Raw genomic sequence first — 27014 nt, 5'->3', positions numbered from 1 at the left:
TAAATTCTTTGACGATGTTGAATAATTCCTTGCTGTTGTGGGCGTTGTTGTCTAGACGTTCTTTAAGTGCAGCTTTCTTGGCAGTCCGGATCAGTTGGTGGTGTGTGCGGGTGGCGTTTTTGAGGGCATCCTTGGTGCTGGTGTTTGGGTCTTTTTTCCAGGCCTTCACAAGGGAGCGACAGAGTTTCTTGGATGTCTTAAGATCACCGTTGAACCAGGGAGCGTTTTTGCTGCCTCGTTTGATTTGACGTTTTTTCAAAGGTGCTAGGTTGTCGGCGCTATTCGTTAGCCATTGAGTGAGGTTAGTGGCTGCTTCGTTGGCGTTCGAAGAGTGGGCCGGGGGATTTTGAAGAAGCGATGATGAGATCTGGTCGATGGTGATTTTGTTCCAGTTTCTTCGCAAAGTGGGTTGAGGAAGGTTGTGGGTTGTGGTCTTTTTGTAGACAAAGTGAACACAGCTGTGGTCCGTCCAATGGAGAACTGTGGTGTGACTGAAGGAGATATGTTTGCTGGAGGTGAAGATGGGGTCGAGTGTGTGGCCTGCGTAGTGAGTGGGGGTGTTAACAAGTTGTTTGAGTCCGAGGTTGGCCAGATTGTCCAGAAGGGTGGTGGCGTTGTTGTCGTTGCTCTTTTCCAGGTAAAAATTGAGGTCTCCCAGTAGTATGTAGTCCTCGGAGGGGAGGGCATGTGGGGTGATAAAGTCAGTGATGTCTTCACTGAATTGTGCACGGGGTCCTGGTGGCCTGTAGAGAAGGGTGCCTCGGAGTGTGGTCTTGGGGTCGGTGTGGATCTGGAAGTGAAGGTGTTCGGCGCTAGCGAGGTTGGCGTCTGAGCTGGTTGAAATGCGGATGGAATTCTTATGGACGATTGCGATGCCTCCTCCTGTTTGTTTGATGCGGTCCTTACGGATGATCTTGTAGCCTTCCGGGATGGCAATGGTGATGTCTGGGGATGAGGATGCGTTCATCCATGTTTCTGTTAGGAAGGCGATGTCCGGAGAGATGGTGTCTAGTAGATTCCAAAGGTCGATGGCGTGTCTGTGGACCGATCGGGTGTTGAGCAGGATGCATTTTAGGTGGTTGGGTTCAGATCTCTGTTTGGTGTTCGTGGATGGGGAGTTGGTCTTGGTGTTGTCATACTTGCAGGAGATGCATGTGAAGGGTCCATGGGTGTGTCCAGGAGCGGCTTGGGCGCAGTTGGGGAGTCGGCCTGGGTTAAGGGCTAAGAGGGTGGAGGCGTCGTAAGTGATGCGGGTGGGGTTGGTGGTGCGGGGGCCAGGGGGTCTGGCGCTGGGCGCGGGTTTGGCGCGGACGGGCGCAGACGGGCTTACCTTTGACGCACCTTCGGCGCGGCCGCATCGCGTGGACGCTGCGCGTAGGGCCATCTGTCCTAAATGGAGAGTGGAGGGGGAGGAGCGTGGGAGGGGCAGCAGGGAGGCGGGAGCGGGGCGGGGAGGAAGGGCTCTGGGACACAACAACAAACAAAATGGAGGCGGAGAAAAGTCGAGTGAGGCTGGGGCCACCGAAATTGTAATCACAGCGCTTTTAAACAAGCGGCGCTGTTTCAATGGCACAAACTATGCTGAAATACAAATCACCGGAAGCGCTATGAGCGCAGTGACGTCTAACAAATGCACAATATTAAAGGCAGATATACAATCACCAGAAGCGCTATGAGCGCAGTCACGTCTAACAAATGCACAATATTAAAGGCACAGACAGTCTGTAGTGAGTGGGAGAGTAACGATACCACCAGGAGCCAGGGAGCGTGGGAGCGACCGCGTCTGACGAAGTCAGAAGAAGCTAGGAAGAAGCTGGGAAGAAGCTAGGAAAAAGGCCGCCCCTAAACAGGTCACAAATCCTGCAAGGATTTGCCAAATGCCAGAACCTGAAAGCAATAGGAACAAACGACCTAAGGGTAGTGGGCTTCAGACAAGCAAGAGAAGGGAAGGAGGTCACAAGAATCACACCTTATTCCAATCTGGTAAAAGAAATGATCAAGAAAGCAGCGAAGGAACTCCAGAAGGAGGGAATTAGACTACTAGATGAGAATGAGGTGTTTACAGAGTTAGATGAGAAAGGCGGGCAGGGAAGAAACTTCCTAAAAAATCACTCAGGGTTAGGAAAGAGACAGGTCATGCTTTGTGATCTTGAGGAAGAGAATGGAGCACCGCTAGGAAACATCCAAATAGTAGCAAATAATTCAAACATTTACCATTGGTGGGGAAACTGGAGTAGTGAATCTGGACAGGCAGACCACGCAGTGAAAGTCACGGAAGAACAGGGGGAGGAAGGATGGCTAGATGACATCGAATAGGTAAAAGGTCAACCGCATAGCATAATGTAATGTAATGTCCTGGAATGTAAATGGGCTAGGAAATGAGGACAAACACAAATGCATAAGCGAGCTGGGGGAAAATACAGAGATTATATGTATGCAGGAGACCTGGCTATGCGGTGAGACCCCAACTTTCGATGGATTCTGCCAACTAAACCGATTAGCCAAGAAGTGTAGATTTGGGCGACCTGCGGGGGGAATAATGACCCTTGTGTCTACAAAAATAACAAAAAAAGTAATTGAACTACCGGTGAAATGTAAATGGCAGTTGGTCTGTAGAATACTGCTATCAGGTTGCATAAATATTAACACAGTCTTGATTATAAATGTGTATATGCAATGGGCCACCACAGGGCTATACTGGGAGGAAATGGCGCTGTTTAAAGAGGATATGGACTTCCTGTGTGAGACATACTGCGAGGATATAATTATACTACTCGGTGATTTCAATCATAAATTGCATCCTAAGAATGTCGATTGCTGTTGCCAAGATATATTAGAGGCCTATGAAATACCTCAAACTACTTTTCCATCATGTATAATAGGAGTAAAGGATAAGCAGTTGACGAATTACTTAGGTGTGAAAAATCTCTTCTGCTTAAACGGAAGAAGCGAGTTAGACTGTCCCGCAAAAGAACATTTAAATTGGGTGCTCAAACTTGCCCGATTGACTACATCGATTTGACACCTTGGAACTTCCATCGATCATCTGGGTTTAGGATAATAAATAAAGAAGGAAGTGATCACAACATGTTGGCTTTAGAGGTCCCCGGGGTTCAATTAGTACCTTGTTCATTAGTCTTGGAACAACAGATGGAGTACCCCAGACGTTGTACAACCAGGCTAACGGAAAAATATGTCTCAAGATTAATAAATTTACATCAAAATCTAGACCTTGAGACTGCGAGTGGACAAACTCTCGAGTGGTACACAAGTAAAATCGAGGAGGTAGTCCAACTATTCAGTAAGGGACTAAAAGCTAGAAACGGTGGAAATAACAAAACTAACCAGGGTAATAGGAAGATGGGGAAAGTAACTGGGTGGTTTACAAGGGAATGCCAGGAGAAAAAAAGAGAAATTAGGAGGATGGCACGCCGTAACTCCCGAAAAAAGGACCAGGTTAGTAGAAAAGCATTAGAAGTCCTAAAAAGAGAGTATAATATGTTAACCACGAAGGTCAAAAGAGAATTCAAAGAAGGGTGCTGGTTGAAACTACTTGAGACGATAGAAACAAAGAACCTACGCCAGTTTTGGTAACTAGTGCACTCAGCAGCAGACTGCCAGCCAGGGGCAATGAATTGCATAGTGGAGGAAGCAGCTTGGGAGGAATATTTGCATGACTTATATAGCCCGGGGACAGAGCGAGATGAGAATCTGTACACAGATTGGAGCGGTCTGGTAATAGATAAGTCACAGAGGTTAGAAAAACGCTAATGGGCTTGAACCTCACGAGAGCAGCAGGCCCTGATAACCTCCCAGCATTGATAATTAAAAGTAATCCAGACTGGTGGGCTAAATTCTTCGCAAACATGTTCCAACTTATTCTTGATACTGGGAACTTCCCAGATACCTGGAAAGGGGCAATAATACGGCCCATACACAAGAAAGGGAACATGCATAGCCCAAAAAACTATAGGTTAATTAATTTATTGGACATTGGGGAGAAGATCTTTGCTAAAATAGTGCTTGCCAAACTAAAAAACTGGGTAGAAGCCAACCCAATCATCCTAGTAGAACAGGAGGGTTTTAAAGAAGGGCACTCCACGGTGGACCACTGTTATGCATTGTGGGCTTTGGCGCGGAAGTCGATAGAACAAAGGGGGAGTTTGTGGTGTTGCTTTGTCGACTTCCGCGCAGCCTTCGACTCTGTGGACAGGGGGAAACTCTGGGAGGGTCTGATTAAATACAATATCCCTCGGAATCTATTAGAAATATTAAAAGATCTACATAAAGGGAACTGGGCCCAAGTAATAAAAGACACCCAGAGGGCACTCACAAAGAAGGTAGTCCTAGGGAACGGGCTAAGACAGGGCTGCGTCCTGGCCCGCTTCTTTTTTCTATCTTCCTAGCAGATTTACCAGCAGTACTGGAGGTGGGAAAAAGTGCCAGTCCCAGAATGAGTGGCAGAAAGATCGCATGCCTGCTGTATGCAGATGATTTGGTTATTACTGATCAGACCGAATTAGGGCTGCAGAGGAAATTAAATGCTTTTAGTGAATACTGCAAGAATAAACGGTTAACCGTAAATATGGATAAAACAAAGGTCATGTGTTTTGGGAAAGGGTCAAAGAGCTTTTGCTGGTACCTTGATAAAACCAAACTAGAAATAGTAAAAAAATATAAATATCTGGGCCTATTGTTCGAGTCTAGTTTAAAATGGAACAAACATTTGGAAAATCAGAAGGCAAAGGCTTCAGCATCCATCTGTGCTTTAAAAAAATGTAATAAAATCTTTGGCGATAGGTCACACAAACCCATGTTGGAAGCCTTTACAGCCATGGTCCCCCCACACGTATTATACGGAGCAGAGGTCCTCCTCTTTAGTGGGAAAGGCGACTGGGACCAGGAAGAAAGTAAGGCCTTAAAAATACTTCTGTCCCTACCAAAGTCTGCAATGGTGCAGGCGATCAGGCTTGAAACAGGAATGATAGGGTGGAATACCCAGGCCAAAATGCAAGTGGCCAGATTCTGGAAACGCCATCGCAGGGGGAAGACCAAAAGGTCTCACATTGGTGTAGCGAGGAGATCCGACAAAGCAGACTAAGATGGGCAACATAGGCAAAAAAGAAAATAATGGAAATAATATGTTGCCTAAAGGTGGGGGTAACCCAAAACCCAGTAGAGGTTAACTTTACAAAAAGCTCTTTAAGAGCACAAGGAAGAGAACTCTCTAGAGCACAAGACTTAATATATGTAAGAAATAAAAAATCTGTCAATAACATGATAGAGGTATGGGATGCCGGCATGGGTTATCCTTACCTGGAAGCCCTGCCGAACTATAGATTTAGGTGGGACATCTTAAAAATGAGAATTGGCATAATCCCCTGGGGTTTGGAGGGTAGAGTGATGAAGGAAATGCTGCACCCTGATGGTACTTGTAAATGTGGACTAGGGACCAAGTGCAGGACAGTGCACATATTACTGGATTGTTTCATGAGTATAGAAACGAGGAAACAGTTTCTACGACCCTTATTCATAAAGTATGATATTAGAGTAAGAAAGCAAGCAATCAAGCTATTATTAAGAATGGAACATCTAGATATAGCAATTGCGCTTGGGTATTATTTGAAAGGAGTGAACGCACTGGTTAGGGATAAGCTCAAGTAAAGATAGGAAACTCCCCCTGTAATTTATATTAAGCAATACCGGAAGGATAAAATTTAGTGTGAGGCAAATTCTAAATGATACGATACAGTACCGCAAATGGTTAAAGATTTGATTTTATGTTTTAGAATGTATATAAGTTTTTAAACTTTTTAAAGATTTTAATGACTCTCAGTAATGAAATCAAATGTCGAATGAAAGTAACAAGGCGGAGGGTATAGAAGGAATGGTTAGATTTTATTAAGGTTTATACTGTCTGTTTTATGCTGATTTTGTATAGGGCCTGAATTTTATCCGATTGTTTAAAGACTAAGGTCTAAATAAACAAAGTTTTCTCTCTCTCTCCCAAAGTCCTCCATTGTGGTATACTGTGGTTTCTGACGTCACTTTGTACCTATTCACCCGGCTTCCCTGGTGTAGCTATCCTGGTTCCTGGGGTATTCACATGTGGGGTGACTCTCAAACCTTCTGTATTCCACTGGGTTTCTTCAGGGCCCACTGGGAAGGGTCCTTATTCTACAAAACTGCAACCGCAACATTCCCATTGACTACAATTGGACACGCCGTTGTGTTTCCACTCTGCACATATCCTCCGTGGGGGGGCGAGGTACTTACCTTGGGTGGTTCCTCGTTCCCCCAGCTCCTCTGAGTCTCCTCGTCCAAGCCCGCCTTCAGTCGCAGTTCCCATTCAACTTTTTTAGCATATGGTTTGATCTCCTCCTGGAGACCACTGTATATTGTGCTAATTACCTTAGTTTCGATGTGTTGCAAAGTCATCCTGTGCTCTGGACACCCCCAACTTTTAGCTGACTGGTACTGGCGGTAACTGACTCTGACTGACCCTGGGCTCTGCCTAACTAGGCACAGGACCAGTGCAATGCTCAAAGAGACACTTAGAATACAGCGAAAACACCTACATACATTAGGTTATACTAAGGGTTAGGGTACTCCTGTGATTGGCATAACCTCCCATAGTATTTAATAGGGCAGGGGGGTTGAAAATACCTTTCAGTCCATGGTATAGAATAGGGCATGGTAGTTTAGAGGCCAGCAGCACTTTTCTGCACTGCATGTGTGCACTGCTGGAGCCTGAGGTCAGTTTAAAAGGAGCCCTGTGTTGCAGGACTGCTTTTAAAATGCAAATTGTGCCCGTACTCAACTTTGGTGTTTGGGGCACTTACCAATTAATAAACTATAATGTTTGGGCATATTAGGTACCCCAGGGTCTCCCCCTAGGTGTCCTATGGGTGGGGGGGGGGTCAGTTATTTATAAGGAGGACTCTTATAAAATGTGTTTTATATGCCTTGGGTTAAGTGAAATTGTACATTTCACTCCCCCCATTGTGATAAAGTGCCTCACAAAATCGACGTTTCTACTAGGAGCACTGTGGAGGGAGGATATGCAATATGTTTACATATTCAGAACCCCTAAAGTCTCCCCTTGGTGTTCCAGGGGTGGGGACTTGTAGATGTAAGCAGGGTTCTATTAAAATGTGTTTTTATGAGCCCCGGCAATGAAAAATTGGGCCACGTCATTTTTAGGTGGAGCATTCAAGACCTCTTGAATATACTTCAGTATATACTTAAATGCACTCTGTGGGCCCTGGAGATCAGTCCTAGGACTTTTCTGCTTCCGTTTAGGGACTTGTTTTCTGTTCAACTGCCTCTATTTAAATGTCTTGACAGAAAACTACCAGTAGAGGTCAGTAAAATACCAGAATTGCTTTCTGCTGAGGTACTTTCTTTTTTTCTTTTTTTTCTGGCACCTGCCTCTGTTTAGCTTTCTGACAGAAAACGACCAGCAGAGGTCAGTAAAATACCAGAATTACTTTAGCATTCTCTAGAAGCCATACCATAGAAATTGTCTTCCACGAGCACCCATAGACAATAATAATCTTTTCAAATCTTGTGTTTTCAGTGATATGACCACCGAAAGCCTTGATTTTATATTAAAAACAGAGCTTTATACCATTTCCCTCTGAAAGGCAATACTTCTTTCCATTTGTTCCCATACCGGGCATGTCACACAGTTTTGTGCTTACTTTCCCTCCGTGTTAAAGAACAGTAGCTGTTTCAGCACCCAGGCTAATGTGCTGCATAGCTAAATACATATAAGGTCCCAAAGGCGAGACCGATTGCATTGCAAATGCTTGTTCCCATTGCAACTCCTCTGTCACATAGGTTAACATAGCAAGAAGTTATTAACTAAAAAATGCTACTGGGATAATAATAAAAATAGCATTCAAGGACTTCCCAGAATGGTATTGATAAATAAAACAATATGGTATTTTTTAATTTTTCCTAAAATATACAGACAAGAAGGTATAAGAATTTCTTGTCTGTAAGATAAATTAAATTCAAGCTTCCTGTGGTATGTCCTGATTGGTCAGAGTTAAGTGTATTTGCCAGGCTCCTTTGATGAAGTGGTAAAGAGCCCCAGGGTGTTGACATCTCTTCTGGGAGGGCAGAGATCTGCTACACAGGAATGCCAGAGCAGGGGGAGGGGTCGTAAACAATATCCTTCAATGAAAGGAGTAGACAAGCAGAAGTCACCAGTTTCATTTACATCTCTCCTCTTTGAACTCTGCCAGATGCTAGGCTTAAGAAAGGAATGAGCAGATTAAAGGGGGAGGGGCTGTGGAGATTAGCAATCCTGGAGGTATGTTTAGACACCTCTTCTCTCCCTGCTGAAAATTCTGACACATTGAATTTTGGAGAAATATTGCTTTCTGGGATATCATTGTGCCACACTTTGGAGGAAGTGGTCATGCTCTGGGGTGTTGCCCTGCACCTCATTGGACAGGACTGCCCTCCTATTTGACCCCAGAGAACACTGAAAAAGTATCTGAGAGGAGCAGTGCCTCTCAGATCTGCTGCATGTACCTTAAGAAAGAAGGAGGCTCCCTGTTGGAAGTTGATTTTTGCACCAACAAGACCATGAACTGTGACTGGCTGCACCTGCTGCACAATCTGAATCTACAGCCCTGTGGATCAAACCTGCTACAAAAGGACCAAAGAGTGGACTCCCTGCAAGCTAAAGGTTAACAGAGATCACCTGGACCATCACACAAAGAATTTCTCAGCCTGGAGTACTACCAGTGGATTTGTAAGAGTATTGTCCAAGTGGATTGTACAAACTGAAGTCCCAAACTTTCAAGGGCCATCTTGGAGAGTCCAGACCCTTGGATTGGGTTTTGGACACTTTGGGCCCACAAGAGGAACTTCAGGAAAGAGTTCCTCACAGAATTAGGCCTGCGGGAGGCGGCTGCACGACCTCTGGTGAGAAATCCACCTGAAAAGCTGCTAAGTGTGAATGTGTCCCTGTCAGAGGCAACCCAGTATCCAAAAGTGGCCCTGTTGGTTTCTAAACACTAGAAAGTGTCTAATCTTAAAAAACGCACATCAATGTTTGCCCTACAGTGGATGTTTTTCATTTTGGTGTCATTTTAAAGATAAAATAAATTGGTGTTGGATTTTTTTGTGTGTTGTGTCTTAATTATTTACTGAATTGGTGTTTTTAAATGTGTTAAATCCCTGTCTTTGAAGTTAAGCCTATCTGCTTGCAGCCAAGCTACCAAGGGTTGAGCATGGGAATAATTTTCTAAGAACTATTCTGAGCCCTATATCGTGTTAGTGGTATTATTACCAGTGGTAAATGCATATCTGCCACTATTAATATTCCACTTTCCAACACAAATCAAATATTATTGTGTATTTGTGTTTATACATCTGGGTAGGAGATATATTAATGTTTTCTACGTGTAGGAGATATACTAATGCATTAGTGAATGTTCTGTAATAAATAGACATTTTTATATACACACTGTATGGTTCTTTTTTGTTTTACCGACACTACATGATTAGATCTGGAAAAACAATCTGCTTAACACTCCTTCATGATAAGCCTGAAGGCTGCTTTCCACAGCTACCATGTTGAACGCTTTCTATTGTTATCAAAGACCACTAAAATCACCATAAGGTTTGCCTGGATTAGTGCAGGGTGCTTCACTTAAATGCGTGTGCACCATATTCTAAGCCAACCTCCTACAATGCTCCTTCTCCCACTTAGCCACCTAGTCCTGGAACACCCTTCCCTTCACCTCCATACTTCACCCTCATTGTCTCCCTTCTGGAAGGGACACAAGACCTGGCTCCTCGACTGATACCCGCAGCACAGTACCTAGACACCCTCTCGGGTGATAAGCCATGCTCTATAAATACCACTTGATTGATTGATTGATTGATAACACAAGGATTTACTAGGGAGAGCTAGTAGACAATCCTGTCAGTGAGTGGGGCCTGTACCCTACTGGTCGAAGCAGCCCCAACAACCTTTCAAGTGTCAAGGAGAATGGTAGTGGCTATCCCTAACACAAGCTCCAATGTTCATCCCAAAACCCTCTTAAGGCCCTGAACTCTGCTTGTAAGCTACATGCCATAATAACGTATATCACTCAACGGATGTCGGCCACAAGATTTTTGTGGCAGAAAACATTCTGTGTTTCTTGAATGGTGAAATGAGGAGAAGGCTATCACATGCCCTCGCACCAGGAACTTTCATCCCCCCAGGTTTTCATTTAGGTCCATGAGTTCTCATGTCTTTGCCTTAAAATATTCCCTGTATTAACTCACCAATGCATTGTTGCAGTAGGCTCACAAGAGTTGGCGGGTTATGTTTTGAGATTCTCGTAAAACAGAATACACACTTTAGGGCTATTTTAAGAGAGTGACCTATTTAAAATTGTTTTAAGACAATCTTCACACAGGAAATAAAAGAATGTTTCCTTTTGCATGAGACCTAATAAACAGAAAGTACAGTATTAACAATGATTTAAAAATGTGTTTATCTTTGGCAACCCACTTTATAAATCGTGCCATCTTTCCTGGCGTTAATCGGCTTTCACATTGTCTCAAGTTAAAAGAAATCGTATGTAAATAAGGCCAAAACGTTATGAAGAGTCCTGCTTATCTGTTAATACGAGGCTTATGCTATTCTGTTTCAGGTGGCCCTGCAGTTTCATGCTTTTGACCTACAGACCTCTCTAGACTGCACGTCAGACTACGTCACTGTCTACGATGGGGCAAGCAGGGCATCACCTGTGCTGCTACACAAGGAATGTGGCAGTGCCTCGCTCCCACTGCTGGTGGCATCTGGAGCAGCCATGCTGGTGGAGTTTGTCAGTGATGGGGCCGTGACCAGCAGCGGCTTCAGCGCCTCCTATAACAGCGGTACAGACTTTTTTTTTGTAAACAAAGTTACTGTTATTGTTAATTGTTATTTGTAAAGCGCGTTATCACCATCAGGTCTCTGAGCGCTGTGAGAGAGCCCTGTCTGAGCCCGGGTAGAGAAGGTGTAGATAAAAGCTTGCCCATGCTTCCAAGAAAAGTACTGTATTGAGCTTCTTCCTAAAAGGAAGCAGAGTGTGTTCCTTCCATACATTCTCTGACAACTTGTTCCAGATTTGGGGAATGTAGGTCAAAAAGACTATTCCTCCGATGGAGGCCAGGCAGTAGCGAGGGCAGACCAGCAGTCTGGCCTCTGATGATCGTAGCGTTCTACTCGGATTGTATTTGACTAGGCTGTCTTTAATATACCTCGTGGCTTGGCCATAGATGGCTTTATGTGCAATGCCGAGGCCTTTGAACTTTGTTCTCTGCCTAATCAGAAGCCAATGTAACCAGCGTAAAAGGGGGTGGCATGAGTTTGTCTGGGCACTCTGAAAATAAGTCTGGCGGCATCATTCATGATGACCTGTAATCTGTCCAGCAGTTTCCCCGGGCGGCCGATGTTCAGGGAGTTGACATTATCTAATCTCGACAGAATCAAGGCTGATAAAGCCAGTCTGAGCGTGTCAAAAATGAGCAGGGGGGCGAGTTTACGAATCTGTCTCAGCAAGCCGACACAAGTGCCCACTATTGCTTACACCTGCTGGGTCATGGATAGCTTGGGTTCGATCTTGATACCCAAACTTTTAACCGCCAAGGCTGGCACCGGATAGTTGCCTAGCTCTTGTGGCCAGAAGAGATCGTTCCAGGGGTTGGCGTCAGTGTTGAAGGCCAAAACCTCTGTCTTATCTGGGTTAATTTTAAGGGAATTGGCCGTCATCCAATTGACCGTGCGTTTTAGAGACCTTGTAGGTAATCGGTCCAGTAGCCAGTAGTGTAGTACTATTATATAAGAAGGTTTATTCAGTTAAAAATAAGATGGTAAGAAAGGGCCCCACTGGGAGCCGCATCCGCCTGCTCGGCCTGCTCATTCCAACTGACCACTCATACAAATCATGCACTCATGAAAATTCTATTACATCACACCCACACAGACAGAGTAGCAAGGAACTAGGAGAGAATGGGATATAACACATTGTCCTTCCTTCAGGAAACAAGAGAAATAACAGGAAGCTAAGTAGAGGAAAATGCACATTCCACACCTTCAGTAAATATAAGTAACCAATCCTTAAATTATTCTTTTCCTCGGGCTGTAAAATAAAATCATGTCACATAAGGTCACATTACATGACTATTACACTCCTTGAATTGTAAAGGAAGATAACATAAGATCACATTACATGAATTCTTACACTCATTGAATTGTAAAGGAATATCACATAGGATCATATTACATGAATCCTTCCACTCCTTGGTTCACTGTAAAGTAAAATTACACACATAACGTTCAAATACTATATATCTTGTGCTCCCGCAAGAGAACATGTACTATATATATATATATATATATATATATATATATAGTACATACATATAACAGGATACAACTTGCACATACATCCACCTCACACCTCACACACCCCCACTACTGCACACACTGCAGGACAAAGGAAGCAACAAACTCCTACTACTGCACAACTTGTTTGAGGGATCTTAGGCATATTTGTGCAGAGGAATAGGGACACTCCCTAGCCCTAACGTATGGAGTAGAGAAGATGGGAACTTTGCAATAATTACCTTATGGCTAATGCAGAGGCTTTGGAACAGTGCATTATGGCAGTGATCAGCCAGTGGAATTGGCTAGATACAAACTACAATGAATGAGGGTGTCATCCCAGCCTATGTACTCTAAAGGCACATGCTTCTTTGGAAGCAACCTCCAGCATTGAAGCATCTCTCCAATGACATTCTTAGTGTATTAGTGATAATGATGAGTGGACAGGCGTGTGGTCCAACATTACTATGGTTTGGTGTTTCATTCTTATAGTATGTTCAGCAGGACTCCGTTTAGAAAGAAGTTATTTACCAATGAGTTAGTCCATTAGAAAATGTAGAAACTACAATGTATCAAACACCTGACTTAAGTATCCCCCAAAGAGGGCTCTATACTGAGTAAGCGTTGATTGTGTGCTAGTATCCAGCCATGCACCCATTCCTGTCCCCCGACCCTCATTTGGACTCAGGATCTAAGTTCTTTTTTTTTTCATAGTGAAATGTGGTGGCTCTTTCACCAGAGACAACGGGGTGGTCACTACGCCAGGGTTTCCCGAAGCTTACCCCAATTCTATGGACTGTGTCTGGTCCATCCGGGCTCCAGTCGGGCACCAGGTGAGTGGATACTGTGATGGAGCAGCCCATGCTTGTCATACATACATGTTTCATAACTTTTTAAGGCCTTTGGAGGGCCTGAGGCTTGGTGGATGTCAAAGATTTTTGTTGGAAGTTTAGGGGGTAACAAAAGGACTCAAAGGGCCCGATTAACAAAGTTAAACTTAGACCTGAAGTCCAAGTTTACACGTGAATTCCAATTTTAGACCTAAAGCGTAAGTTTAGACCTGAAGTCTAGTTTTAGATTTCAGGTGTAGACTTAGATTCCAGGTCTAAACTTTTCCTACAGGTTTACACTTAGACTTCAGGTCTAAACTTTACATTTTGGTCTAAACTTTACCTTCAGGTCTACACTTAGACTTCAGGTCTGAAATGTACCTTCAGGTCCACACTTAGACTTCAGGTCTAAAATGTACCTTCAGGTCAACACTTAGACTTCCGGTCTAAACTTATAGTTCAGGTCTAAATGTACCTTTGTGAATTGGCCCCAAAGTGAGTATAGGAAAGGAGGGAGACTGACTGTATTCAATAGTTGCTGCTGAAACGTTTGCATTTAGTTGCTTCCTAATACCCAAAGGGTCAGTGCTCGCACATACCTGTCCAAATGGCATGTTTCTAATTTCAGTAGCAATCAGTTCTATTTCTCTATCTAGGAATCTTCATTAATATTTATAAACACTGAACAGCATGCCCCTGTGAGGGTTCTTGATAACTGAGGGAAACAACACTACAAATAAAACACAACCATTAATGCTTGTCTAGAAAATTATTGTTCCTAACTACATATTGCATCTAACTTTTTGATTTCTTTGGAATGCACGCCTTTGGCCAAACATGTTTTATAGTGGCCAATTTCCTCTGCCCTGTTTGTGGTGTGACTACCTGTTTGTGGGATCGATCAGAGTTTTCCCTGGGTTCACGTTTGTCTTTGGGCTAAGTGTAACCTTACCATTGACCTGTCAATTGGTAGGCTGGTTTTGTGTTGTAGGACCTGTCTGACCACGTATCTCTGACTTGGGTTTGCAGGGTAGGTCATCTCAGATAAATCCGACAGCAATGATACAAGTTTGTGAATGTGTGTACGTGTAACATGGTGTTCACTGGTATCATATTTACTGATATTCTCATTATTACACGTAAAGTTGTTACATCGTACATCAACATTGAATTCACTGATATTTACGTCATCAGGCAGGCATAAGTTACAGTATACATCAACATTAGATTTACTGGTATTGACATCACCGTGCATGCATAGGTTACAGCATACATCAGTATTGCAATTACTGGTATTGACATAGTTTCCCATGCATAGATCAAAGCATGCATCAATATTGCATTTATTGGGACTGCCGCTGCTATTCATGCGTACATCAGGGTGTACACTGCTATCGTATTTATCGAACTCAACATTCCCCCCGCTAATTGGATTATCAACTGCATAATTTTTCTCATCTGTCATGACAATCATGTTATTTAAAATGGTGTGTGTTGCTGTGGAGGTGTCTGTTATCCCCTTCCTAGTTATTTGCATGCTACCTAGTTTGCGGACTGCGTCTTTACAGCAGGCAACCCCCACCTGTAGGAAACCACACAGTAATAGTACAACAATGACAACAGGAAGCAGTGATATGCACAGCCGGTTCACCCATAGAGGGAGCCAGGTGAAAAGAGTACTGAACCAGTCCAGCTAAGGGGGCCCCTCCTCCTTCGTGTCGGTCTGTAGAGGATGCAGTGCTTGGTTGGCAAGAGCCAGTGTCCCGTTATCCATCTCGTTTCCAGGGATAAAATTACAAGTGTAAGAACCAATCTTGGCACACACACCTCCCTCCATCACGATCATCAAGTCCAACACATACCACTCTTGCATTACCATAAGGCTTAAGGGCTATTTGGAACCAGTGGGTATCTGCTTTTGTCTGAATGGTTAAGAAAGCGTTGCCCCCCTTGATTGATTTGAGTGTCCATGAACAGTATGAATTCTTCCGGAATGTCCTTGTACTGAGCTCAATCAAAATAATCAGCAGTGCTTCTTCTTCAAGCCTGATGCAACAGAGTTGTTTTCTTCTGTAGCGGATGTTGGTTCAACTTATACTGATCTTCTCCAAGGATGACTAGGGTTGGGGTGTGTATGGTTACAAGGGCGCAGAGACCTCGCCATCTGGGAATATGTTGGGCATAGGCAAGGCCGCTGCAATGCTAGTAAAATTCCATTCATGTGGTGGTGCTCCATTGCAAATCTGGTATGTGAAACACTGCTTTGCAGTGACATTGGTCCCGAGCGGCATCGTCCCTTTGCCTCTGAAACACAAAGTAAGTTACCATACAATTAGGTGATGGCCCTTCTCTTCAAACCATGTGTACCTATGTATCTCAGTAGCCCAGATTTCCTGACATGGGGTATCTATGCTGGAATTCTCTCCCTTCCTATAGGACTCATTTCCCCTAGTGTTATCGAGGTGGATAGCCCTACGCTGGAATTCCATGTCTTAGACCCATTTGTCATTAAATAAGGCAGCCTCAAATACGTTCAGGGCCATCCAGGGGCACAGACAGAAGTTGGGACGTACTTTTTTGCGTACTGGAGCAGTGGTTGTGCTACCTCAAAGAACCTCTGTTGTACAAAGGCTGGGGTAAAACAGTGTCCTCCCCTACATTGCCCCGTCTGTGCATCCTTTCTACCTCTGTTTGAATGCCGCTAGGTTCAGTATAAAGGTACAGTACTGTGGGAGTGGCCTCGTATTAGGAGATGTTTACTACTGCTTATGTGGTTCTACTCTACTGGGTTGTATCTTGGCTCTAATCCTACAGAGATACAGGTACATGAGACTCAGGTGCTCATGCAATGGTGAGTAGATGAGACTCAGGTGCTCATGCAAAGGTGAATGAATTCCAACATGCCAGAGACGCTAACTGAAATTTGAGATCACATACTAAAATTTGACCATCACATAGAGGGATTTGACAGATTATTGGAATTCCTTTGCCATTGCATAACACAAGTTTCTAATGTACTAACCGGAGCCCTGAAGAAGTCCGTGCAGGACGAAACACAATGACTGCTACGAATGGCTACTATAAGCGACTATTTTAATGATGCTTTTTAAAAGAAGAAAATGAATAAAGTTATTTTTTCAACTGAGATACTGTCGGCAGATACAGTGATTTACGTGGTGTGTAGCATGTTTGGATATATCACCATTATAAACTTTTGATGAATATATGTTGGACTCCTAATAATTTGAAATACTGTTAATATAGTTGTGGGTGCTGGACCACCATTGAAAAAATGTTGTTTTGAAAATTGTTTTCAAATTTGGAGTAGAGAGGGATTGTACTCCTAGTCCAATTGCACCACATACAGACAGATATTGCCCAATGTACTTGGGTGTTAGGGCGGTTAGCGTTTTGCCTCGTTCCCTTTGTATATAGATGTTCACATTCCGGGTATTGACGTTGCGCGTCAGCATCCTGGCTAAGCAGAGTGTGTACAGTAATACAGGGGTACATAAATTAAAACACATATGTCGTCTGTAGGATGGTCTTTGGGGAGATGTAGGTCGTCTGGGCACCCAGAGGTATCTTGTCTTGTCATAGTGAAGATCAAAAAGGCGAGTTTGTTATAAATAAACGACTATAAAGTACATTTGTAGTCTGTGATCTTGGGCTGTTGGCTTGTAGAAGTCCCTTTTAGATGCTGAGATTGAAATTTCTTTTGGCTGGCTCGGGCTGGAGAGATGGCAACTGCTGCAATGATGGTCCACATGTGGTTAGATTGCTGACCTGTAGGATAAGAGCTATGGGTTGTTTGTCAGTTTGGAAAAAGCACATTGCTAGAAAAGTTTTAGATCAATTCCTTGTATTCTTTAAACATGTATATTCTATGACTTTACTGGAGCATGAGGCTACCTAGCAGGGTGCTGAAGAATGGTGGTAGCAGTTTTAAGAACTAGTGAGTTTTGAGTCTGTCTTAGTTTTATGTGTACTTTCGCGCCCCCCTGCCTGCTATGGTGGCTATAGCATTTTCCTCTTTGGGCTACTCCGTAAAAAGGGGTGTTAATTTATTTGGTATGGGAGCGTCCTTTTGACCTGCATGGGCTGGGTGCAATTTTGAGAAGCAGAGGAGTCTTAATTATTTGGTGGTCTGTCTGTTGACATTTGAACGTTTCGCTGGCTCTACACGTGGCGCACAATGACGTTCTCTCTAAACAATGTTTGGGTTATTGGTTTACGCCTTCTTTCTGGAAGACTTGAGAACTTTCGGCTGTTTCTAGGCTGTCTCATGTGGGTTCCGGTGGGCTTTTACCTGTGTCTGGGCAATGCTACTTTTTTTTTCTTTCTTTCTTTTTATTAATTTTATAATACAACAATACAGGTCATGATGGTGTCTAAATAGATAACACATTATCACTCAAAATGCCAGGTCTGTTCCACTCAAGGAGCCCCACTCCAAGGTGGGCGTTGCAACTTTTAACATTGAATTCTCAAGGTGGTCGGAGGGTCGTTCATGGACCCCCATAGGGCCCATAGGGCCCTGCATTGAAATGACTTGGATCAGGTTTGTTTGCTGTGTTTTCTGACAATCTTTGAGTTTGTCGCTGAGACTCATCGTGCTCAGCCCCATATCAGTGGTGTTTTAGTTCTCTAGTATTGGGGTGTCTTTCATAGATTCACATGCTTGAATATTCCCCGTCGTCGAAGTGGGAGTCCCAAGGTAAATAACATAGCAATGTAGCTATAGCACAAGCATATATACATAGATAAAGCAAAAACCATAGAGTTTTCCGGGATAGACAACATATCACTTCTATGATATGTCTTTGTCATTATGTTTTGGTCCAAATTCCAGCCAATCAGGCGTCAGCACCCTCTTAGAATGTTCTTCTCAGAGACTCAGGCCCTCAGATTTTCTGCCGCACGTCGTGTGAAGGGAGTCTCCCTGAGCTCTGCTCAGTTTTTCTTCTCAAATCTCTCAGAAGCTTATTTTTGGAATGTTTACCACCAAGAAATCCCTCTTCAGGCCTTGTGGTAGCTGTGGAAGACCCTCATAAAAAATGTATTTATTGTTTGTATCCTGAACACCAGGTTAAGGATTGCAAGATATGTCGGACCTTCTCACAGACGACCTTGAAAGATAGAGAAGGCCGTCTTCTTCTGTGGCTACAGAAGTTGAAAACGTCAGAGAACCCTGTCTCTGATGTAGAGAGTGTGTCTTCCATCAAAACGTCTTCATCTCGGAAGAGAAGCAGTGAACATCAAAAGACATCTCCTAAACCTAAAGTGGTGAAGAAACATCACAAGGACCAGCCTTCCACTTCAAAAGGGGCGAGTTCTCCCCCTCAGAGTCTTCCTACTCCTGTTACGCCCACGAGATCTAACACTCAGGCGTCTAAGACTCAGTCTGCGCAGTTTTTACCTCAGATACTACTATCATCGTCGACGATTCCATCATCTCGTCCCCCGTCGACGAGAGTGCCCGTCGACGAGCTTACGTCAACGACGTCGACATCATCATCTATGAAGATGGCTTTGGTCCTGTCGTTGGCATCTTCTCTGTCGACGTTGGTATCAGTGAAGATAAGAGCTATCTCGTCGACGATACCTTTGACATCGAAGACGATACCATCCAAGCAGAAAAAGAAGAAGAAGGCTTACCTCGTCGTCGACGGTGACCTCGTCGACGGTGTCCTTGTCATCGGCGGCAGCTTTGTCGGCAGCGGCCTCGGCGGCGGTGGCTTCGTCGACGGTGGCTTTGTTGGTGATGGCTTCATTGATGGTGGCTTAGTCGGCAGTGGCTTCGTCGACAGTGGCCTCGTCGGCGGTGGCTCCGTCGACGGTGGCTCAGTCGACGGTGGCTTCGTCGGCGGTGGCTCCGTCGGCGGTGGCTGCAACGTCTATGGCTTTAGTTCCCCTGAAGTCATCTAGTTCTCTTCTTCAACGGCGCCATTCCTCTTTGGAGGAGTTACTACCGATTCACACATCATCTCAGCCTCCAGCAGTATTATTTTCTTCAGAAGATGAAGAATCTGATGATGATGGGCGATTCAAAGCGGCTCGAAGTCCTTCCGAACTATTGATAAAATGTTTGGACTCAGATGAAGAAGACCTTGAGGAAGAAGAAGAGGAGCAGTATGATGATTACTCTACCTGTGAGACACATCCTGAGCCTGAGCCTATAATGACACAGATTCCCCTGACTTTAATTACTAATCTACAGTATATGCGGGATGATTATAATCGCCAGTTTCCGAGTTCTGTACAGGCCTCTCCAGCACCTCAACCTCCTGTTCAAACTACTAAAGTCCCAGTGGTGACACCTTCGAATTCAGCAACAGGGTCCCAGCAAAAGACCCCTCAGGTTTTGATTGAGGACGATGACAATAATGATGAAGATGGTGGAGGAGAAGAGGGTGAGCTGGATGATAGATCCATACTTTCAGAATGGGACAACTATCAAATTCAAACGCCTTCCCCTACTCCTGCTCCTATAGATTCCCCACCAGTTAATATAGGCAGTTTCCATGCACTCATGGAAAGAGCAGCGAAAAGGTTTCAACTTCCCATGTCAGTAACCGAGGAGGAGTGCTTCTTATACGATTTTAAAGAGCAGCCCCAAAAGCAAGTCCACACTATTCCAATCATTGATTTTATTTGGCATGAAAGATTAAAGATTTTGCAAAATCCAAACTCTATTCCAGCAGTCCTACCGAGATTGGACAAGAAATATAAAGCACCTGCGACTTCACCTGCGTGTTTGATTTCTCAGACAAAGCCTGATTCCATAATCAACGACGATCAAGGAACCCTTCGTTTCCAATATCCTCACCACCTGACCGCGAAGGTAGGCGTCTCGATGCCATAGGCAAGAAATTCTCAACAATGGCGGCTACAACCGTCCGGGCAGCCAACTCAATGTCCATGCTTGCCAGATACGATCGACAAATGTGGTCGGACATTTCTGCTTTAGTGCAGTTAATACCGGAGTCTTCAAAACCAGACGCATTAAAGATCCTGCATGAGGGGGAAAAGATTTCTTCAGAGATGATTGACTGTTGTATCGATGTCTCTTCTACTGGCTTCCGCCTTTTAGCAGGGGCGGCGGTTCTCAGGAGACAGGGCTGGCTCAAAGCAACATCTTTCCGTCAGGAAGTTCAAACGAAGATTATAGACATGCCTTATGACGGAGAATCTTTGTTTCGGCAACATATAGATGATGCACTTCAAACAATAAAGAAAGACACCGACATGGCCCATGCTCTTGGAACTCTGCAATTTAAGAAACAAACTTTTTGAGGCGCAAGAGGCCGTGGTTCCTCGTCCTTTTTTCGTGGCTCTTCCAACCAATATAGACAAGGTCAGCAGTGTTACTCCTCCCAGTCTCAACAATCGTACAGACAACACTCTTCATCCTACTGGCAATACAGAGGTAAATCCTCTTTTAGAGGAAAGGTTTCCTCTAAGAAAACATGACTTTCATCTTCAACCATTGCTAACACCACAGAGTGTCCGCGGGTTGGAGGTCGGATCACGCAATTTTACTCCAAATGGTCACAAATTACTACAGACCAATGGGTCTTGGATATTGTACCAGGGGACATGCTTTAGAATTCCTAAAAATTCCTCCCAATTCTCCACCAAGAGGTCCACACCCTGCGCATCTCAAAGAACCTTTGAAACAACTCTCAATCTTGCTAAGAAAGGGTGCAATCGAAATGGTACCAAAACTCCAGAGGGGCAGGGGTTTTTATTCGAGGTTTTTCCTCATTCAGAAGAAATCAGGAGAATGGCGTCCTATTCTGGACCTGCGTGCCCTAAACAAATACATCAAGAAACAGATATTTCGCATGTTGACCCTTCAGGAAGTTCTCCCCTTACTATCTCAAGGAGAATATATGACAACATTGGATCTCAAAGATGCTTATTTTCATCTTCCCATTCATCAAAGGCACAGAAAATTTCTCAGATTCAGAATAGCCGGGAAAGACTTTCAATTCAAAGTTCTCCCTTTCAGGCTTCGTTCTGCTCCCTGTGTATTCACCAAAGATCTCGCACCGGTGGCAGCTTTCCTTCGCCTGCAAGGAGTGCAAATTTTTCCGTACCTAGACAATTGTCTACTAAAGGCACGATCACTCAGGCAGGCTTCCAAACTCACTCAAATCTGCAAGTCCCTTTTTCAATCCCTGGGCCTCACATTCGACATGGAAAAATCTCAATTTCTCCCTGCTCACAACAGAATATTCTTGGGAGCCATTCTGGACACCAGGCTAGCGAAAGCTGTTCTGTCGCAAGAAAGACGTCTGCTTCTCCACAAATTGGCGTCCTCCCTCCTGTTAAAAGAGTCCGCTTCTGTCCGACAGTTGAAATCTTTCCTAGGGATGTTATCCTCTTGCATCCCTCTTGTCCCTTTCTGCCGGCTAAAAATGAGACCTATTCAGGAAGAGTTAGACAATCAATGGGCTCAAGTCTCGGGGACTTTTAACGATATAGTCAGCATCACGTGTCGAATGAAGAAAGGTCTCAAGTGGTGGACTCTCGAAAGAAACGTCTCGTCAGGCCGTTCATTCCTGGTAGACACTCCAAACTACACTCTCACAACAGACGCATCTCTAGAAGGCTGGGGTACTCACCTTCAAGGCTTAAGAGTAAAAGGAAAGTGGAACTTTCAGCAAAAGAAATGGCACATCAATCGGTTGGAATTACTGGCCATTTACTTGGCACTAAAAGCGTTCCGTCCTATCATACAAGGAGCATCGGTGTTGGTTCGAACGGACAACATAATGTGCATGCACTATTTAAACAAACAGGCGGGCACGAGATCCATCCTACTATCCTGTCAGGCTCAACAGATTTGAGAATGGGCTATTCAGCATCAAGTCGTCCTTTCAGCAGTGCATGTTCCGTGAGCATCAAACGATCTTGCGTATTCTCTAAGCAGGTCCTCTACAGCGAATCACGAATGGGAGTTACATCAACCCACACTGAACCACATTTTTCGGGTATGGGGTCGCCCGAATCTAGATCTTTTTGCAAGATATCAGAACCGCAAATGCCTGTCCTACGCAAGTTTGCTTCCCCAACCAGAGTCATGCGGAAATGCCTTTTTGATGAGTTGGTCGACAATATATGCCTACGCTTTTCCACCAATCCCTCTGGGATGAGGAAAGAACCCTGTCACATTATTCTAATCGCTCCCAGGTGGCCGAGGCAAATATGGTTCACGGAACTCCTGTTCTGTCCCTGTGTGATCCGATCATCCTTCACCCTCTTCAGAATCTCCTGACCATGGATCAGGGCCAAGTTTGCCATCCCGACCCAGCTTCTCTACGCTTAGCGGCTTGGAACGTGAGCACTATGAATTCCTGAATTTGGACATTCCTCATGATTGTAGAGAGGTCCTAGTAAAAGCAAGAGCACATTCAACTGTGAAGACAAACAAACTCAAATGGAAAAGATTCTGTCTATGGTGTAGTGGGGCCCGGGTGCACCCTATACATTCACTTCTGATCAACTTTTACCTTTCTTTTTGCAATTGGCAAAGTCAGGCCTCTCGTTTGCCACCGTAAAGGTTTTTCAACCAGCAATCTCATGATTCCGTCAGGATGGCTCTAACTCTCTTTACTCTTCCAGAGTCATTCAGCAATTTTTTAAAGGTCTTTTTCGGATGTTCCCACCAATTCATAGACCACCTCCTCCTTGGCGTCTAATAATAATAAAAAGAATCCACATTTGTAAAGCGCGAACAATCACCCGTAAGGGTCTCTAGGCGCTGGGGGCCGTCAGGAAGATTAAGCAAGCTATTGCCCAGAGTCACATGGTGCTGGGCTAATCTGCTGCCAGCACCGGGGATCGAACCGTGATCCCCAGATTCCAGCATCAGGCGCCCGGCGTCTAAACATTTTCTTGGCACAATTAATGAGACACCCGTTTGAGCCAATTCATAAAGCTGATCTTAAATACATTACTTGGAAAACTTCTCTACTTCTGGCTCTTACTTCCTCACGTCGAGTCAGTGACATTCAGGCGTTTACTATTAAACCACCTTATCTGCAGTTTAGTAAGGACTCAGTATTATTACGCACCAATCCAGTTTTCATCCCTAAGGTGCCATCAGACTTCCACCTAAACGAACCAGTTGTTTTAAAATCCTTTTTTCCTAATCCTCAGACATCAGCAGACAGAGCACTCCACTCCGTGGATGTTATATGGTGTCTAAAATTCTATCTTCAAAAGACAGCAACAATACGTAAATCGGACCAGCTTTTTGTGGCCTATGGGATGATGTGGAATGGTCATCCAGTCATCAAACAGACTACTGCACGCTGGATTTCTTCTGCTATTGCCTTTTGCCATCAACAAGCAGGAAAGCCACTTCCTGCATCTGTCAGAGCGCATTCTACCAGAAAGGTTTCCGCGTCTACAGCGCTTTTTGCTGGTGTGCCTCTTCATCACATTTGCAGAGCTGCAACATGGTCTAGCAGGCACACTTTTAAGAAGCACTACTGTCTGGATGCTGCAAACAAAGCTGATTCAGCTGTGGGACAAGCAGTACTTCGAAATCTTTTTAAATAAGGTGACCCTCTGTTGCTCCCCTCCTCCTATATGCAAGGTAGTTTCTTCTTCAATGTTATTTACTTTAATATTTTGTACTGTACATGATTATGGTTCTCATTATAGTATCATTATTAAGATGATGGATCAGTACCTGGTAATATTCTAATTTTACTGCTTACTACACTTATTCAAGCATGTGAATCTACGAAAGACACCCCATTACTGGAGAAGAACAGAAGTTACTTACCTGTAAACTGTGGTTCTCCAGTATTGGTGTCTTTCATAGATACACATGCGACCCACCCTCCTCCCCTCAGAGGCTCTCCTTCTCTCTCTAGATCTCCTAACTCCATATAACTCTGTGCTACGAAAATCTGAGGGCCTGAGCCTCTGAGGAGAACATTCTAAGAGGGTGCTGACACCTGATTGGCTGGAATTTGGACCAAAACATAATGACTAAGACATATTATAGAAGTGATATGTTATCTATCCAGGAAAACTCTATGGTTTTTGCTTTCTCTATGTATATATGCTCGTGCTATAGCTACATTGCTATGTTATTTACCGTGGGACTCCCACTTTGACGACAGGGAATATTCAAGCATGTGAATCTATGAAAGACACCAATACTGGAGAACCACAGTTTACAGGTAAGTAACTTCTGTTCTTCTCCAGTATTGGGGTGTAATTCTATTCTATTCATTCATAAATAAAACTCACTCCACCTTTGGAAGCAGTAAAAGCCGACTTCACAATTGAATGAGAGATGCTGACGCTGAGGGCTTTACTGTAGGGCATTCCGGGAGTGAGGGCATCCTTACCAGTGACGGCCTTGATTTCTTCCCCATAGGTGAGTATCTATGGAGGAAATGCAAAGAGGATTTTGTAGCAGCACCAGAGGAACCGTGTATGTTTGGGACCGATGTCATGATTTATGATAGCTCTTGTGATATTTTCACTTAAAAGATAGAAATGTAGAATTAATGATGCGGCACGTGCTAGCTTTAGTTGGGGAGTTGCTTTTTATACACTGGGGGCATATTCTCAAGGAGTCATCACCGAGTTATCAACACTTTATTGCACCCAAAGTTGCGATACATTTATCACCCCATTCACATGCTGGTGCTAACAGCCCATAGCACCAGTTCACCTGCGATAGCAGCTGCAAAAAACTTTGCCATAGATGACCCCCGCAACTATTGCTAATGAGATGCAGAGTAGGCATTCCCGTGCAAAAAGCAGTGATAATACCACTCTGTAACATTCTCAACGACAAGCCAGATCGACGATGAGAACCCAAAACAGGCGTTAAGGCGCGTTAGCAGCAGGAAATTAACACCTACTCTGACCTGGTGTAAAGTCGGACCACAGCCTGCACCAGAAAAGGGAGCCCAGCCCACAGCCACACCAGAAGTACAACAGATACTGTGGAGCCACTGATCATGCAGCTGGGAGCCTCAACAGGGCCAAACACCCACCGTCACCACCCCCAGGATCAGCATCTCCTCTCTCCCCCAGTCAAAGACATGCCACATCAACTACACGGAATAATGTACCTAATAATCAGCCTGATGTCGCACATGATGTGTGACCAGCCTAGCTTCGTGTGAAGCGGTCGCTCCAGCCCACCTCCCGACCTGCAAGCGCTGTATTGGTATCGTAGCGCTGCCTGCCCACACTGCCATTATTCATATTAATTCTGCACCTGATATCCGGCGTAGCGCTCCGCATTGCATTATCTGTGTACAATATTTTATTCGACCTGTGTGCTTAGCGCTGATCTTTATCTCTTCGCATTACTTTCAGTGTTTAAAGTACTTTAATTGTGTGCGTAGCGCTGCCTTCCCCCACTGCCATAAACTTAATTTAATAGGACTTGTGCTGCCTGATTGTTTGCACCCATAGCTTCTTGTTGTTGTTGCTTCCACCATTTTGTTGTGCCTGCAGCCCGTCCCTCCCCCTACGCTACCGCCTCCCAGCTACCCCTCCCACCCACGAGTGACCAGGAACAGCCCAGCTGGAAAGCCTCTGTGACCAGCCTAGCTTCGTGTGAAGCGGTCGCTCCAGCCCACCTCCCGACCTGCAAACGCTGTATTGGTATCGTAGCGCTGCCTGCCCACACTGCCATTATTCATATTAATTCTGCACCTGATATCCGGCGTAGCGCTCCGCATTGCATTATCTGTGTACAATATTTTATTCGACCTGTGGGCTTAGCGCTGATCTTTATCTCTTCGCATTACTTTCAGTGTTTAAAGTACTTTAATTGTGTGCGTAGCGCTGCCTTCCCCCACTGCCATAAACTTAATTTAATAGGACTTGTGCTGCCTGATTGTTTGCACCCATAGCGTCTTGTTGTTGTTGCTTCCACCATTTTGTTGTGCCTGCAGCCCGTCCCTCCCCCTACGCAACCACCTCCCAGCTACCCCTCCCACGCTCCGCCCCTTCCACTACTCCACTTATGACAGATGCATCTACGTGCAGCGTTCACGCGCAGCGATCGCGCCCCAGTCGCGCCGAAGGCGCGCCAAAGGTAAGCCCGTCTACGCCTGTCCGCGCCTGGACCGCGCCCAGCGCCAGACCCCCTGGTCCCTGCCGCTCCCAACCCCCTAGAGTCACATATGATGCCGCTACTCTCCTCGCCCTCAACCCCGGACGCACCCCACCATGCTGCGAAGCTTCCCCAGGACGTACCCACGGCCCATTCGCCTGCCTCTCCTGCAAGTTCAACTGCTTCAGGACCCTCACAAAACCCACTTCCTCCGCACACAGCTCCGAACTCAACAGCCTGAAATGCATCCTACTGAACACCCGCTCAGTCCACAGACATGCAACAGAATTCTGGGACCTAATCGACACCGCGTCACCTGACGTCGCCTTCCTTACCGAAACATGGATGAACGCATCTTCTGCCCCTGACATCGCCATAGCCATACCGAACACTTACAAGATCATTCGAAAAGACCGCACCAATAAAAAAACTGGAGGAGGCATCGCCATCGTCCATAGACACACCATCAAAATCACAACCAGCTCTGACGACGATCTTGCAACCGCCGAACATCTCCACTTTCAGATCCACACCAACCCCAGGACCACCCTTAGAGGCACCCTCATTTACAGGCCTCCAGGCACCCGATCTCAATTCAGCGACGACATCACAGACTTCGTCAGCCCGCACGCCCTCGCCTCCGAGAACTACATTCTTCTAGGAGACCTCAACTACCACCTTGAAAACATGCTCGACA

General features: G+C 44.8%; 1 protein-coding gene across 5 annotated transcripts in view; it reads left to right on the top strand.

Annotated features, from left to right (window-relative positions):
* Positions 1-27014, top strand: part of LOC144826067 (astacin-like metalloendopeptidase) — a 551078-nt gene that overhangs the window by 449635 nt on the left and 74429 nt on the right. For all 5 annotated transcript variants that reach the window (XM_078684377.1, XM_078684375.1, XM_078684378.1 and 2 more), the window contains 2 exons: positions 10665-10890; positions 13097-13215. In XM_078684377.1, the coding sequence (XP_078540503.1) occupies positions 10665-10890; positions 13097-13215 (345 nt within the window). The remainder of the gene's footprint in view (positions 1-10664; positions 10891-13096; positions 13216-27014) is intronic.

The sequence above is a fragment of the Lissotriton helveticus genome, chromosome 3_2, assembly GCF_964261635.1.
Source record: "Lissotriton helveticus chromosome 3_2, aLisHel1.1, whole genome shotgun sequence".
NCBI classification, from domain to species: Eukaryota; Metazoa; Chordata; class Amphibia; order Caudata; family Salamandridae; genus Lissotriton; species Lissotriton helveticus.
This window is presented reverse-complemented; position numbering and strand designations above follow the sequence as displayed.